Below are 16,315 nucleotides of genomic sequence, written 5' to 3' on the forward strand. Positions count from 1 at the left end.
GAAACATGCTGAAGCAACTTAAAATTCAAGATTTACCTCAAAATTGTAGTGAACTCTCAAGACTACCTACACCAATGCTATTTTAAAACTGTATACCAAAAATGCAGGTTTTTGTAGAACAAAGGGACCTGAAATTTTTTTTAATCACCGATAACCTTTAAATCAAGAAATACACTCTAGTTCAGCCACAAATTATTGGGATAGATGCAGGAACTACTGGGTGAACGTCTATGGTCTGCATTGCACAAGAGGTCAGACTAGGCTGTTACGGTCCCTGCTAAACTAAAAAAATACATGAATTCCATGGACACTGAAAACAATATTTGTTTCAGTCCGCTTTTGTAAGGAAGACTCAAGTTAATATTTGATCTAATTTTTCACACTATCTTTTTGCTGTCCAGAAGAAGACTGTAAGTTCTCCAACCAGCAGATTGCACCAAGTCCCACTACATATTTCATTAAATAACCAACATGTCAACAATATTACAGGACCGTGTCTTACCTGGGTATCATATTCTTCAGTTCTCTTTTCAGATTCATTGTATGCACCAAACTGTATTAGATTTAATAGAGAGAAGTAATCGTAATTGGTTTAGACAAATAAAATAGAAGGGGAAAAAATACACTACTTTGTTAGGGAAAAAAGTCAGTATTAGCAAAAAATTCAAAGGAAATGTCAATGATATTAGGTCTAATTGCAATCTAAAACAAGGAAGATGACAACTAGCAACAGGATTTTTTAAGTTGAAGAAAAAAAAAAAGGTGCAATATAAAGCACTATCCCAAGGCAAGGAGTTTGCCCTGGAATTTCTTTGCTAAATACTACATGAACCATTACAAGACAACTCATTTTTCAATATCATTCTTGACAGAAGAAGGCTACAAAGGTTCAAGAGATCTGTTGAGCCCATGGGTATACTGCAGTTGGCTCAAGTTTCACTGATTAAAGCTCAGCTCGTAAAGATGAAAAACTTACTACTAACTTTCATTATACTATATAAAACTTAATGCAAATCTACAAATGCTTCAAAAGAGCACATAGCACTCAGCTACAACCCTCACTCTCTTCAACATGATGCAGAAAGAAAATTGAGCCCTTCAGCCACTAACTGTACAACAGCCTATACAGAAACTGATTAAATCAAAGAAAAACTACATTTAAAGACCTAAATAATAAGTAATTGTACAAAAGTGTTCAGGCTAGCCTGGGCCCAGAGCGGGGGGGCTTCCTCGACACTCGTGGTCTTCCACCCCCTCGAGTTACCTAGTGCCGCGCCCAGTGTCCCCGATTATCCCTCTCCTGAGAGTGCCCGGAAAGATGGGCACGGCTGCGGGGTGGGCGGTTTATGGCTGGGGGGGGTAGACACCCATGTATTATAGGACCCCTCCTGGATGACAGTAATGATGGTATCCACAGTGGCAACGGCTGGGGCTGGTGTCTCTCGCTCTTCCCCTCAATCAAAGGGTCAGACGGAGGGAACCGGACGGGGTCACCAAGCAGAGAACCCCAGACAGCGCCCACCGCTCCTCGAAGGCGTCAAGGGAGTCAGTGGACGCCGCCCAGAGAAACTCCGCCCGGATACGTGAATGTACTGAGGATCGGAAAAAGGCCCTACAATCGCAGGACGCTTCATGGGCCAACTTCCCCTCTCTGGTTTTATAAATGGCTGTTTTAGCCAAGGCTAGGAGGAGGTTGACCAGCAGGTCTCACGATTTTGTGGGGCCACAAATGGGGAGTGTATAGATAAAAAGGTGAGGGGAGAAATGAAGCCAAAAGCGCAATAGAATATATGTGAGGAGCTGGAAAAGGGGCTGCAATCTGGCACCCTCTAAATATACGTGCGCCAGGGTTTCCCTCACATTACAAAAGGGGAAGTATCTGGGATGGGGGTAAACCGTGTCAGAAACACGCCCGTGCTCACAGCTCCGTGAAGGAGCCGCCAACTGATGTCCCCGACGGGCCTCGGGACCAAGGTGGAATACAGGCTGGCCCACCGAGGTTGCTCACCCTCCAAGGGTGGCAGGAGGTCCCGCCACTTTGTATCAGGGCGGGACACCAGGGTGTGGGCGTGAAGGGTGTGAAGCGTGAGTGTGTATAAATAATTCCTTGGTGCGATTTGAAAACTGACCGGCTGCAGTTCATGCAGCCGGCTTGCAGTGAAAGGGTGAGGGGTTTGTTGGGATCTACGGGGTAGGGGCCCAATGGAAAGGTCCGGCGGGCCTGGGGTAGAGGATGGGTGGGGTGGGCCCTCGCGCAAGGCTCGGTTGACATAAGCCCAAGCAGCGGGGGTCAAGGTGGCCTTCACCTCCTGAAGTACGCGCCGGGGGGTACGAGGGCTGGAGAGCCCCATGCGCCGAGCGAGCGTCAGGGGATCCAGCCAGTACTCCGGTCGTAGTCCAGGAGGTCTCCGACCCTTGTGACTTCCGCCACGACCAACCTCTGGCGCACCGAACGGGACTCCGCCACCTGCACACGGAGTTGGGGATTGTGTAGCAGGGGCTCCGTGAGGAAATCTGCTCCCACAGTGGCCGCCACGGACCTGGTTGCTGAGAACAGTTTCCAGGTCCGGAGGAGGTCCTGGTAGAAGACCGGCAGCCCGGAGAGGTCTCGTGGAAAACCTCTCGGACAAAGATAAAAGAGCTGCCAGTCGTATCGGAGCCCTTGGAAGCGGTGCAGGAAGGCGTGCGCCAATATGCTCCACGTCGAACTACTTGCACTATAAAGGAGCCACTGCAGAGCCTGGAGGCGGAAAACGCGGACCTGAGTGTACAGACACTTCAGGCCCTGCCCTCCTTCCTTCAGGGGTAAATGAAGAACTCCAACAGGGGCCCAGTGCATTCCTGACCAAAAGAACTCTAGAATCAATCTCCGGAAGTGGGTCAGGAAACCCGGGGCCGGGGCCAGGGTGTTGAGCCGGTACCAGAGCGTGGACACGACTAGTTGGTTAAGCACCAGTGCTCTCCCACATCGGAGTAGCCTCGTCCATTTCCGGATCCACTCTATCACCCCGCCCTCTAAATTTTGCCAGTTCTCCGGCGGGGAAGGGTGCGTGGCGGAAAGGTAAACGCTGAGATAGAGCAGAGGACCCGCACTCCACCAGATGGTCTGAAGCGCGGGTGGGAGGAAGCTTACCTGCCGCCAGTCCCCCACCGCCAAGCCAGAGCTCTTGACCCAGTTGACTCCGGCGGAGGAGGCTGCCGAATAGATGGCCTGGCATGCCTCCACTCGCGCCAAGTCGCCCGGGTCCTGGACCATGAGGAGTACGTCATCGGCGTACGCCGACAGGACAAGCTGCAGCTCCGGCTCCTGCAGCACCAACCTGTCATCCTCCTGCGGAGGAGACAGAGGAAAGGCTCGATCACCAGAGCGTACAGCTGGCCTGAGAGGGGGCACCCCGCCGCACTCCTCGCCCGAAGCTGACCGGTTCGGTCAGGGTCCAGTTGAGCCAAACCAAACACTCCGCGGAGGCATACAGCACCCGGAGAAAACTCACAAACTGAGGTCCGAATCAAACGCCTGCAGAGTGCTCAGGAGGTACCCATGGTCTACTCTATCGAACGCCTTCTCCTGATCAAGAGACAGGAGGGCGAACGACAGACCATCTCTCCGCCCGAGTTCCAAAAGGTCTCGGACTAGAAATAGGTTGTCAAAAATGCTGCGACCCGGGACAGTAAAGGTCTGGTCTGGGTGGATCACGTCCGCCATCACGGACCCTAGCCGCAGCGAGGTTGCTTTCGCTAAGATTTTGTAATCCGTGCTAAGGAGTGAGACGGGACGCCAGTTTCGTAAATCGTGGAGGTCCCCCTTCTTCGGCAACAAGGCGAGCACCTCTCACCTGCACGACAGAGGGAGGACCCCGCTCTGCAAGGACTCAGCCCAGACGGTGACTAGGTCTGGGCCGAGAATGTCCCAGAACGTGCGGTAAAACTCTACGGTCAGCCCGTCCATGCCCGGAGATTTATTGGTGGGCATGCGACGGAGGGCTTCTGAGAACTTGGCCAGGGTGAGAGGCAGCTCTATCCGGTCTCGGTCGCCCACGCTGACCGTGGGGAGTTCCTCCCAGAGCACCCCGCAAGCGCCAGCATCGGTCGGATCCAGGAAGAAAAGGCTTGTGTAGAAGTCACGGGCCCTCCCACACATCTGCTCCGGATCCATGAGTGGGGTGCCGTCTTCTGCAAGAAGGCAGGTGACGTGTTTCTTGGCCCCCTTCGTTTTCTCCAGGGCATAGAAGAAGCGGGAGCCGCGGTCCATCTCCCGGAGGCGGATGCGGGACCGAACGAAGGCACCTCAGCCCGGTGGTGCTCGAGGGCCCGGAGCTCCTCCCACTTCTCCTGGCACACTCCGCAGAGGGACGGGTCCTTGGGGTTGGCAGCCAGGCGCTTCTCCATCTCTAAGACCTCCCGCTCCAACTGCTCTATCGCCGCATTTCTCTGTCGGCTGGTGCCCCGAGTGTAGTCACGGCAGAAGAGCTTGGCGCGCACCTTCCCGAGATCCCACCATCGCCACACTGAGGGAAAGACACGCCACTGCTCTCGCCAGGCCAGCCAAAACTCCCGGAAGGACATCATAAAGCTCTCGTCCTCCAACAGGCTGTTGTTAAAGTGCCAATAGGCCGGCCCCGGTCTCTCTGCATGGAGGGAGACCGTTATGGTGGCTAAATGATGGTCGGAGAACAGGGCCAGCCGAATAGTGGAGGAGTGGGCCTGTGAAAGATGGAAACGGGATAAGTAAATACAGTCCAACCAAGAGTGGTGTGACCGATGGGCCTCCACCCGGACAAAGGTGAAAGTGGAAGTGTCATCTGGGTGATGGTCACGCCAGACGTCCACTAGGGAGTGATGTTCGACTATTCCTCCGAGAATGTTCGCGGCAGCTGGGCTCGGCTCGGCCCCTGAGCGGTCCCGTTCCTCGAGGGTGGTGTTAAAGTCCCCTCCCAGGACCAAGCACTCGTGCGAATCTAGGGTGCCGAGGAAGTCGGACACCCACTGATAGAATTGTGGCCGCTTTGGGCTCGTTTGCGGGGCATAGATGTTAACAAGATTGACCACGAGCCCCTCCATACGGACTCGAAGGTGCAGCAGGTGGCCCGGCACGGCCCCAGTGACCCCTAGCACCTTGGGCCGTAGGTTGGCGGAGAACAGGGTCACCACTCCAGCTTGCCAAGTCGCGAAGTGGCTAAAGTATACCCCGTCCCCCCACTCCAGCCGCCACCTGTCCTCGGTGGCCGGGTCCGTATGGGTCTTCTGCAGGAAAACTACAGAGTACCCCCCTTCCCGAAGGTAAGAGAGCACCTGGGACCTGCGGAGAACCATCCTACAGCCCCTGGTATTCAGGGTCGCAATAAGAAGAGGTGTCATGCGGAGGGCTGGGGTGGGTGGGGGTTTCTTGTTGGCGGGGGTGTTCAAGGCCCCCGGCGGGTTGTGCAGCAACTCGTGACCCATCCCGTGGATGAGTAGATCGTGTCGGAAGCAGCGGGCTCGCTCGTAGGCCGCAGCACCGCGCCTTCCTTGCCCCCTGCCCTCCTTTATAAGGGCCCTTGTGGCCTGGAGGATTTGGTCAAAGTCCCCCCATAGCTGAAGAGCCAGCTGTACCCTATTGCGGGCACCACGGGTGTGTTCTAGGAACTTCCGTAGTGCATGCCGCAGCTCATGGGGGGGGTGGGGTTACAATTTCCGGGGTGTTCCCTCGTGGGACTCTTAATACAGTCTCGTGGTCCGCTAAGGCGGGTAAACAGGGTGCGGACCACCGACGGGGCGTCTGACAGGCTGGGGTTATTAAATTCATTTCACGCCTTAGGGTGGAGGGGGATGGCAGGGAAAAAATTGCAACTCCTAATGGGTCGCGACTAGAGAGTGCAAAGACTGCTCCCTGGGGGGAATCTGCGAAAAGCGGGAAGTAAATAACCCCAGGGGCGGCATTAGCATTGCACGAGGAGGGGACTTGGGCAGGGACAGGGGTGGGGGCAGGGGTAAGGCTCTGGGGTTCAGGAGGCAAGCAGCTAAAGGAAAGTGCCTCCTGAGCAGAGTCAAGGGTTAAGGGGTAAGGGAGGGGGCTCCCAATAATGCTAGGCACTGGCTCCACGGTGGTCTTAGAGGCCATGGCACCAGGTGGTGGACCACCTTCTGCAGGGTGCTCGCCCGGGAAGGCAATTAGGGGGAGGGAGCATGGGGAAAGGGAGGCTGGGGTAAGGCTGCCCAGCTCGAGGCCAGCCGGCAGCAAATCATCCCCTCCCTGGGTGACCGGGGTCAAATCTAGGGCCTCAATCTCCGCATACACGGGGGAGAGGCCAGCTCCTGCTACCCCGGGGGCCTCTCCTCTAGGGCCCACCTCAACGGTCGCCTCGGGGTCCGTGGGGGGTTCGGGTGGTATCCAGGCAGAAGGGGCGTCCTCAGGAGTCTCGGAGGGGAGGGTCTCCCGTGGAGGGGGGATTCTGCCCTCCAATGTCAGTCTGTCTTCCCCTCCCGACACCAGCGGATGGATCTCACTCGCGGCCGTGGCCATGGCAGGAGGCTCGATATCAGTGCCTCCTTTCTTGGTCTTCCAGGGGTCTTCCGCGTCGGATGGATACAGCGGAGCTCGAGCCTTCCGCTTGCCTCGCTTCCCCTGAACTAGGGTCCAGCCCTCCATAGCGTCATCTGGGGGTTGGTTAGCAGGGGTCGTGTCGGGGGGCGGAGGCGACGGTTCAGGGGTTTGGGGGGGTAGCGGTGACGCAGCATGAGGGGCGGGGGTTTGTCCTTGGGGCAGGCCCTATACCCGGTAATATCCTTGCCACACCCTCCTCCATAGGCTCTGCTGGATTGGTAATAGCAAGGGTGGAACTCCCTTGCTCGCCCGGGCGTTGTAGGGAAGGTATCTCTTGGACCCGGACGGGAGCAGCGATGGGTCGAGTAGGAGGAGGGTTGGTTTCAGGTGCCGAGCAGCCAGGCGTGTCAGCAGCGACGGGGCCGATGTCCTGCCGGGCCTCGGGGGTTTCAGGTGCCCCTCCCCCCCGGACCAAAGGGCAGTCTCTGCGGACATGCCCCGCTGAGCAGCAGAGGTAGCACCAGGCCTCTCCGGTGGAGTAAAAGACCCGATAGCGGGCTCCCTGGTAGGGGATTAGGAAAGACCCCTCGAGCACCTCTCAGTCACGCGCCCCTGCCGGCGGTAGAAGCTGCACTTGCCGGCAGAATGAAAGGACGTGACGGAGGGTGGGGTCCTTGCAGCCCAACGGGAGAGGGCTGATGACAGAGACAAGTTTCCCCAGAGTGGAGAGAGCGGGTAACAGGGCAACATTGGGTAAGAAGGGAGGAACGGAGGTGAGGACGAGGCGAACGCCCAGGTCTTCTAGCGGCTCTAGGGGGACAAACACCCCCCCCACCGCCAGGCCCCTCTCCACCGCCTCCTGGGCGGCAGCCTCCCAAGCTAAGAAAAAAACGACCTTCCCATACATCTTGGAGGCTGCCACAATAGCCGTGGGTCCTACCACCTTCGCCAACGCCTGCACGTATGTCTCCACGTGGGGCGAGGCGGGCACCAGGAGGCAACGAACACTGTGCCTCCTGGTCAAGGCGGGGAAAGGGCCCCGGCCGCTGGTGATGGTAGCGGAGGCGGGGGGGGGGCGAGATGACGAGGCGGCAGGCAGGGGGGAGCCCGTCACCGCCCGGGCATACGTCCTGGGGGCTGGGGGAGGGACAGTCGCAGAGCTGGTGGAGGGAAAAGCAGGGAGGGGCGCCACGGTTGATGACAAGGCCACAGCGGTGGGGGCAGCCCCTGCCATGGAGGGCTTAGTGGTTTTAGCGGGGCCCTTTCCTTTCATCCCGCCCTGGCCCTTCCGGCCAGCTTGGGGGGGTTTCCTAGAATCTGGGGGGGCGGTGGGCACAGCAGCAGCAGTGATCACCCCGGTGCCTCCTGCTGCCGGTGCCCCAGCGGTGGGTGTGGGGTGTGGCAAGTATCTTAACAACAGTGGTGGGGGGGGATCTTGGGGGTCGGGCGGGGGGGTGGTGGGGGAGGGACAACTGATTTTGTTAAAGGGGCCTCGCCCCTCTCGTTCCCCGCCATTGTGAGCAGGGAGAGATGGGGAGACACCAAAAGGAGGAGGAGGGAGGGGAAAGCAAAGTAACCGCTCCTCCCCGCTGGGCTGCAGGCCGGGGAGGGGGAATACCGAGGGGGTTGGACTGGGGGTGGGGGGAACAAAATCGGGGTCCAGTAATAGGGGCAAGCTGTGGGATAAGCAATCCGGGGGTGGGGGTGCAGACCCACACATGTTTGTCCAAAGAGTCTCGGTTGGTCGGCTGTTATGTCTGGTCCGCAAGGCAAAGTTCAAAGCGAACAGCTGGATCCGAAGAGAGATGGCAGGTTGCCAGCAGGGACGGACGGCGGGGGGGCCGTGACAGTTGTAGTAATGGTGGGGGGGTTAGGGACACCGATGGATCGGGGGGGGGGGGCTCCGCGCCACACCCCCTGTGCCGCCACAAAAGCAAGTAACCACAGTCAAACTCCCCCCCACGAGAGTATAATTCAGAAAATTATTCAGTCTTACGGCCCCCTTCACAATGATTTATAGCTTCCCCGGATTATTTCTCCTGTCTTCTGAAATCTTCTTCTCCAGCTGTGTTGGCTGTGTTCCAAGGCTTCCGGCATGCTGAGAATGAAAGTCCGAGCTGCCAGCAAAACGGCTGGGTCTGGGGGTTTCCACTCCACCCTCTGGACAGCAAAATCGACAATCTTCCCCCCCCCCCTCCTCCGGGGGGCTTAGCTGAGGCAAATAGCTACCCCCGAAAGCAGGTGTGGGGGGGCGGGTGCTGGCGGCAAGCTGAGGGCCGACCAGCATGTAGACGGCAAGAAGAAAAAAAACAAAGAATCAAAACAAAGCAAAAAAAAGCGTCTGGCCCGGTCGGGGGGGGGACTAGGGCAGGTTCAAAAAGTAAGAAAAATCCAGGCCAGGGGGCTTTAGGAAAGAATAGAAAGCAGATAGCTGAGGAGCAAGCAAAGGACGTTCCATTTCCCAACAGGGAAGGTTCCAGAACAATCAGGAACTTTCTGGAAATAATTAAGACAGGCTGATTAAAACACCTGCAGCCAAGACAGCTGCATTCCACAGGGCCCTGGGCTGGAACCCGGAGTAGAGGGCAGGCCCAAGTTCCCCCCAAACCTCCCAACTCCTGGTCAGACACAGGAGGAGTTGACCTGGACTGTGGGTTCATGAAAACGGCCAAACTGAGGGCTGCTGTGAATCTCTGAGGCGAGCAAATTCGCCAATAAGAGCAAGACCCACCAAGGTAGAGAAGGAACTTTGTCACAATACTTATGCGAGAAAGCGTTTTCCTCATATGCACATCTGAAAACCAAATATAGAAACAGACTTGATGCTGAACCAGACCTGAGACTTCATCTTTCTCCAGTGGTTCCGGACTTCCAAGAGCTATGCATAGCAAAGCAAGCTCATCCATCACACTGAGGAAATTTAAACTTAAATCCCTGGAAATATTCATTTTTAGGAGGCGGTTCACGAGATTTCACAATTACACAATTACTAAAGGGGTTCGCGGGCTGCCAAAGTTTGGGAACCACTGAGTTAGTATGATCCAATTTCAGTCTGAGAATCACTTGAGGGATATCGGGGGGGAAGGCATACACAAGGACTGATCCCCAATTCAAATGGAAAGCATCAGTTAATGAGCCTTAGACGGAGACCCGCTTGAGAGCAAAATAGACTGCATTTCTTGTTGTCTTTCACTGAAAGTAAGTCCACTGTCAGAATGCCTCAGTCCTTGAAAATGGACCTCAGCACATCGCTCTTCAGAAATCGCTCATGATTCTGAGAGAAGTTCCTGCTGAGGTCACTGGCCAAGTGATTCTGAGCACCTGGGCAAGTAAGCAGTTGTGTAAATGAGGTTTTCCATGATGCACAATTGCCAAACCTTTACTGCTTGCTGACAAAGCTAGGGAGCGGGCTCCTCCTGGCTTGTTCACATAACACATTGAGGTTGCATTGTCAGTGGGCTCTGCTCTTCTGCTTATGACAACAGTCCTTACTCTCATGGTAGAAGCCCAATGAAGGGTCCCTGACTTTACTGTTTCCCGCTTCTGTATCAGATCTTATGCTAAAAGGTGCACTCTTCTAGAACTCTGGCAGATGTACGGGGGCAGGGTCCAACTGGGACCTCATTGCTTTCTTCCTGAGTTGCTTCTTAAGCCAGAGTTCTTGTGCCTGCAGGGTCCAGGTGGGACTTGGATCACCCCAACTGACAGATACTGCACCTAGTGGAAGCATCACTGACTGAGAAGGATCAGGGACAGGAGACAATTTTTGAAGTCTGGTATCCTAGGCATAATCTAAATCCTATACTAGGGAAGCTGAACGGTTCACTGAGACGGGGATTATACCTGTTACTAAGTATACTTTAAAATTGCGAACACTAAGTACGCTACAGTAAAAATAACTATAAAACTGAAATATTTACAGATTTGAAGACAAAGACGACAGAAAGAAGGGCTCCAGATACTGGAAATTACAAACTAGGCCATGCAGTGGTAAAAAGGAACTGGATAGGCAGTTAGTCCATACCACCCCATTTACCCATGGTGTGTGAGGAGACCAAGGGTGCAGACATAGACCAATTGACACTGCTTGCAAGAATTCTCTGGTCTCAGGCACATGAAGTGCATGCATACCCCATAGTGTTACACACACAGGGACTGGCACTTGAAGAACTCTGTTTTGCAGAAGATGTCTTAATCGTCTCAATTCAGTAGCAAATAACATTTCTATCCTCCAGCAGTAATAATGGAAGACTGATTTGTGGTTTTCTGTAGCTACTTCTGCAACTTTTTAATTGAATCATATTATACAAATGGATGAACACAGCACCATTTGTATACTTCTATACATTTTACATACATCTATACATCTTCATATTTTGTTGATTTGAATTTTATTTTAAAGTAAGCTGTTCACTAACCTCTGAAGGAGCAGAGAGCTCAATAGCTCTAGTCATTATGAAAGAGCAAAGGTACTTACCTGGATTGTTGGCCTCATGCTTCTCCATTTAACTGTCATTTTCAGCGCTTTCTTCACTTTCCAGAGCTGTGGTTCAAGTTACAAAAATACAATGCTTATAGATCAAGAACAACTTATTAATCACAACTAAGGATATCAAAATCTAGTTCCTAGACTTGAAAAAGAGGTTACCTACCTCCTGGAGGTTCTTCGAGATGTGTGGTCCCAATCTGTACTCCATTGTGGGTGTGCATGCGCGCCATGTGTCAGAAGATTTCTGCATCAGTATTCATCGACCCACATGTATGTAGCCACGTGGTCCAAGTGAGGTTACATGAGGCTGTGTGGGGTGACACCCTCTCAGTCACCCTCTTACTGCTGAGCAGTGCGGCACACAGCAGATGGGACAGAGGGCAGGTATTGGAATACAAATAGGGACAACATCTTGAATAACCTTCAGTTACAGATAAGTAACAGCCTCTTCTTCTTCAAGTGATGGTCCCTATATGTATTCCAAATGTGGGTGAGTATCAAGCAGTGATAAGTGCAGAGGCGTGTGCGAGGATGCAAGAGGCATTGCAGTCTGGAAGATAACATGGCCCACAGCTGCATCTGCCGCCCTCTGGCTGATTGCGTAATGGGTAGTGAAGGTATGCACAGAATGCCACGTTGCCACTCAGCAGATGTCATGCCAGAAGACATCTGCCAGGAAGACAGATGTTGCCACCTGTGCCCATGTTGAGTGCACTGTAATTGTGCTGGGCGGCATATACCATACGTGGATGCATGCAGAGACCCACTTGAGATGCGTTGGGAGGGCAGGACTTGGCCCATGGATCTGTCTACAGAGATGTGGGGAGGCATGAATGGTGGAGGTTCTGTCAAGATAGAACGCCAGCACATGGTAGACATCTAAGAAATGCAGGGTCCTGTCTGCAGGAGTGGCGTGCGGCTTAGGACAGAAGACCGGAAGGTGAATCGACAGGTTGAGGTGAAACTCCAAGACTACCTTCAGGAGGAATCTGGGGTGGAGGCGCAAGGAAACCTTGTCTTTATGGAAAACTGTATTGGGGGTTGGGGGGAGGAGATTGCCCATCATGGCCACCAGTTTGCTGTTCTGCCGAGCGGAAGTGATAGCCACGAGGAAGATGACTTCCATGGAGAGGTGGAAGAGGGAGGATGTGGCCAGAGGCTTGAACGGGGTCAGGTGAGGGTGGAGAGGACAAGATTGAGGTCGGGGGGGGGGGGGGCGGCTTGCACACTGGCAGGAAGCTGTTAAGCAGAAGAAGCGGGTGGTGGTGGAGTGTGTAAAGACCGAGTGGCCGTCCACAGGGGTGAGAAAGGCTCTCAATGCTGTCAGGTGCACCCGGACAGAGCTGAAGTTAATGACTGAGGTCTTAAGTTCTAGGAGGTATTCCAGGATGCTAGGGATGGAGATGGCCTCGAGGGGGAAGTGGTGGCGCTGAGCCCAGGAGGTGAAACATTTCCATTTTGCGATATAGCAAACTCTTGTGGGGGTCCGCCTACTGCGTGTAAGGATGTGCTGCACCAGCGGCAAACAAGCATTGTCTACACAGGAGCCCAAACCAAAAACCAGGCCATGAGGCAAAGGGAGCCAGGACTGGGATGGCAGAATCTGCCTTGGTCCTGAGTGAGGTGGTCTGGGATTGTGTGGCGATGGAGAGGGGGCAGGCACAGAGCCTGAGGAGGTCCACAAACAAAAACTGGCAGGACTAGAATGGGATTATCAGTATGACTGTGGCCTGGTCCTGGTAGATGTTGCAGAGGATCTGGGGAAGGAGAGGAATGGGGGAAAGGTGTAACGAGGTTCTCCCTGCCAGAGCACGAGAGCATCGCCTTGAGAGTCGAGCCCCTGGGCTCCCTGGGAGCAGTAAAGAGGGAACTTGTGATTGTCTCGTGTAGTGAAAAGGTCCCAGTGAGAGGTGCCTCAGGTATGGCAGATGGAACGGAGAGTGGGGTTGTGGAGCGCCCACTCATGATTGAGGTACCAGGTCCTGCTAAACCCATCGGCCAGGGAGTTTTGTGCCCCCGAGAGGTGCGCCACGGAGACACTGGTTCCAGAGGTGGATGGACTCCGAGCAAAACGACAGGACTTGTTGCCCATCTGTTGATGTAGGTGACCTCTGTCGTGTTGTCGGAGAGGAGCTGAACATAACGGGCACGGATGAGCGGCAGGAATGCATGGCAGGCCAAGTGCACCGCCCTCAGCTCCAGGACGTTTATGAGCATGCGGGTCTTGGACTGTGTCCGAACCCCCTGGGTGATGCGCTGGTGCAGATGAATGCCCCAACCAGAGAGGGAGGCGCCTGTCGTCAGAGTGGCAGTCGGAACAGGGGTGGAGAAGGGGATGCCAATAAGCACATCAGAAGGGTCGGTCCACCAGGTGAGGGAGGCCAGAACCAACTGTAGGACGATCATTGTGTATTGGGGTGATCCCACTGGGGTCTGAAGAACAGGAGCCACAGCTGTAAACAGCGCATATGCAAGTGGGAATGCAGTGTCACATAGGTGCAGGCCACCATGTGCCTGAAAAGGCACAGCCAACAACGTACTGTGGTGCATGGGTTGCGGTGTAAGTGGCTATGACAGTGGTGACAAAGGAATGTGCCATTATGGAATCCTGATGCGTCGTGATGAAATTGATAGTCTGTCTCGTTGATACAGACACCAAGAGTGGTAAGGAGAGAGCGGAGAGTGTGAACTGCGGACATAATCATGGCATGAAAGGGTGTGACCAGGAGCCAGTCATCCAGGTAAGGATACATGGAGTACACCAGACGTCTCATCGGGGCTGCCACGACCACAAATACCTTTGTGAAAACCTGTGGGGCCATTATGATGCCAAAGGGGAGAACTTGGAACAGGTAATGGTGGTAGCCTATGTGAAAGCGGAGAAGTTTGTGATGTACTGAACGGATGTCGATGTGAAAGTATGCACCCTTCATGTCGAAAGCTGTAAACCACGCTCCCTGGGCAAGGAAGGGGATAATCACTGAGAGTGTCACCATCTTGAACTTGGTCCTCCTGATCAAGGTGTTGAGAACATGGAAATTGAGTATGGGGCAGAGCTTGCCATCCTTCTTAGGGATGAGCAAGTATGGAGGAGTAGAATCCCCAGGTGATGAAGGGGCTGGGCACCGGTTCTATGGTGCCCCTCGCAAGTAGGGTGTCTGCCTTGTGCTGTAGGAGGTTGCGATGGGAGAGACCCCCAGCAGGCATTCGGGGAGGTCCCTGATGCGGGGGAAAAGAGAGAAATTCTAGAGTAACTGTGCTGGACAATCTCTAGTACCCAACGATCTGTAACACTCCTACCCCAGTTGTGGGTAACCACGGCAAGACGGACCCCAAAGAAGACAAGGGGAGTTGGGCACGGTGGTGGGGGGAGGGTTTGCAGCTCTCAACTTGCGCATCAAAACTGGACCTTGGGTTGGTGTCTGGGCAGGATGGAAGAGGTCACCATGGAGAGACCCGAGGTCGCTGGTACCACTGACACTTCCTCGGGGGTTCCTGATTTCGAAGATAGGAGGACTGATAAGTCACATATGAACTGGGGCAGAAGGGTTGGCACTGCTGTTTATGACGGGGTACCGGGGTATACATACCGAGGGACTGAAGTGTTACCCTTGAGTCCTTCAGAGAGCGAAGGGACTAGTCTGTCTTTGCCAAGAACAGCTCGTCCTCATTGAAGGGGAGGTCCTGGATGATGTTCTGGACCTCTCAGGGGAAAAAGGAGGACTGCAGCCACGAGTCTTGACATAATGATCCCAGTTGCGAGAGAGCGAGAGTACGTACCTGCAGCATCCATGGCCACTTCGAGGCTCAACTTAGCTGTCGGCAGCCTTCTTCCAGAAGGGCATGGAAGTGTTGTTGCTTGTCCTGTGGCAGGTCGTCCAGGAACGCTACAAGCTCGGCGTAATTGTGGAAATCATACTTTGCCAGCAGAGCCTGGTAGTTGGCAATACAAAATTGCAATGCTGCCGAGTAGACCTTCCTGCCCCAAAGGTCCAGGCACTTGCCCACCCGCTCTGGAGTGTGGATTTATGGGTGTGCTGGCAGACGCATTCTGTCACTGCATGCACCACAACAGAATTGGGAGCTGGGTGGGAAAATAGGAAATCTGCCCTCTTAGCTAGGACAAAGTACCAGTGTACTGTCCATTTCAGTGTGGGGGCTCAGGAAGCTGGCGTGTGCCAGACAGCTCTCACAGGTTGCAGGATAGCCTTGTGAACAGGCAGTGCCACCCGAATGGCCCTCGTCGTTGCAGGATGTCCACCAATTGATGGTGCTGATCCTGCAACCTCCTCCAGGGGTACACCCAGGTCCACAGCTTCTGTTTGTCAGGAGGCAAGAGCATGAGTGGTATAAGCCTTTGGGAGTGGTGGAGCAGTCAGTACTGGTGGGCCGGAATGCATAGGCTTAAAGCACCCCTCCTGGAGCCGTAGCAGTGCCTCTGCTGGAGCGGGAGGTTCGTGTGCAGTGAGCAGAGGAGAATGAGGGTATGGCAGTTAGAGATGTGCTGACTGGAGAAGGGGCTCACATTGTCCCAAGGTCTGGGAAATGTCCCTGTGAGAAGTCAAAGAGCGAGGTGGTGTGTGCAGCAGTGAACAGACTGATGGATGCTGAGATGCAGAGGGGACAGGTGGTGTGCACCCTAGGGACAGTTCCAGTCAGGTAGCTGCTATGGCAGGTGGTGGGGCCATCAGGTCCTCCTTTCTTCACCTTACCCTCAGAAAAAGAAAGCTTAGCTCAACCGACCTGGGGCAGTTTAGGGAGGGAGCGCTGTGCTTGGAGGCAGCTTGCAAAGGGGACCTGCTCCAATGCCCATGCAAGTACTTCTGGCTCTCAAGCTTGGGCTTATCCTAGACTGCTGGTACTGCCGGACCTGGGGCATGGGACGTGCTAGGAGGAGCACTCACCACCAGTGAAGGGCGCTGCACCGATGGTTCCGCCACTCTGGGGTTGGACGGAGCAGGCAGCTGGAACGCATCCTCCATAAAAAATTTGTGGAGGCAAAGTTGGCACGCTTTAGGAGTCTGCAGATGGAAGGAGAGACAGATCTCGCAGCAAGATGAGTCTCCCCAAGACAGCAGAGACAGCATTGGTGCTCGTCGCTCACTGAGAACGAAAGGGGGCATGATGCATAGTTTTTGTACCCTGGAACATGGGGCATAGTCCCTGGGGAAGGAAACAGAAATCTGACTACACTACATTCAGAACTACGCACAGCGAAGTAAAGAGAAAAACAAAAGAAGACTAGCTACAAATGAAAGAAAGGGCTTTGTTACCCAAAACTACAATCGCAGAAGAGGGAAGAG

At 54.3% G+C, this 16,315-nt stretch overlaps 1 protein-coding gene across 9 annotated transcripts in view; it reads right to left on the reverse strand.

Moving 5' to 3' along the window:
• CLPTM1L (CLPTM1 like) overlaps positions 1-16,315 on the reverse strand; it is a 116,908-nt gene that overhangs the window by 37,769 nt on the left and 62,824 nt on the right. For 7 of the 9 annotated variants that reach the window (XR_012157395.1, XR_012157396.1, XR_012157394.1 and 4 more), the window contains exons 10-11: positions 11,001-11,066; positions 503-553 (exon numbers count right to left, since the gene is read on the reverse strand). Coding sequence is in view for 6 of the 9 variants with exons in the window: in XM_073332453.1 (XP_073188554.1) it covers positions 503-553; positions 11,001-11,066 (117 nt within the window). In the remaining 3 variants the exon portion in view is untranslated. The remainder of the gene's footprint in view (positions 1-502; positions 554-11,000; positions 11,067-16,315) is intronic. The other 2 variants (XM_073332452.1, XM_073332451.1) reach the window with 2 other exon arrangements.

Source organism: Lepidochelys kempii, chromosome 2, assembly GCF_965140265.1.
Source record: "Lepidochelys kempii isolate rLepKem1 chromosome 2, rLepKem1.hap2, whole genome shotgun sequence".
Classification (NCBI taxonomy): domain Eukaryota; kingdom Metazoa; phylum Chordata; order Testudines; family Cheloniidae; genus Lepidochelys; species Lepidochelys kempii.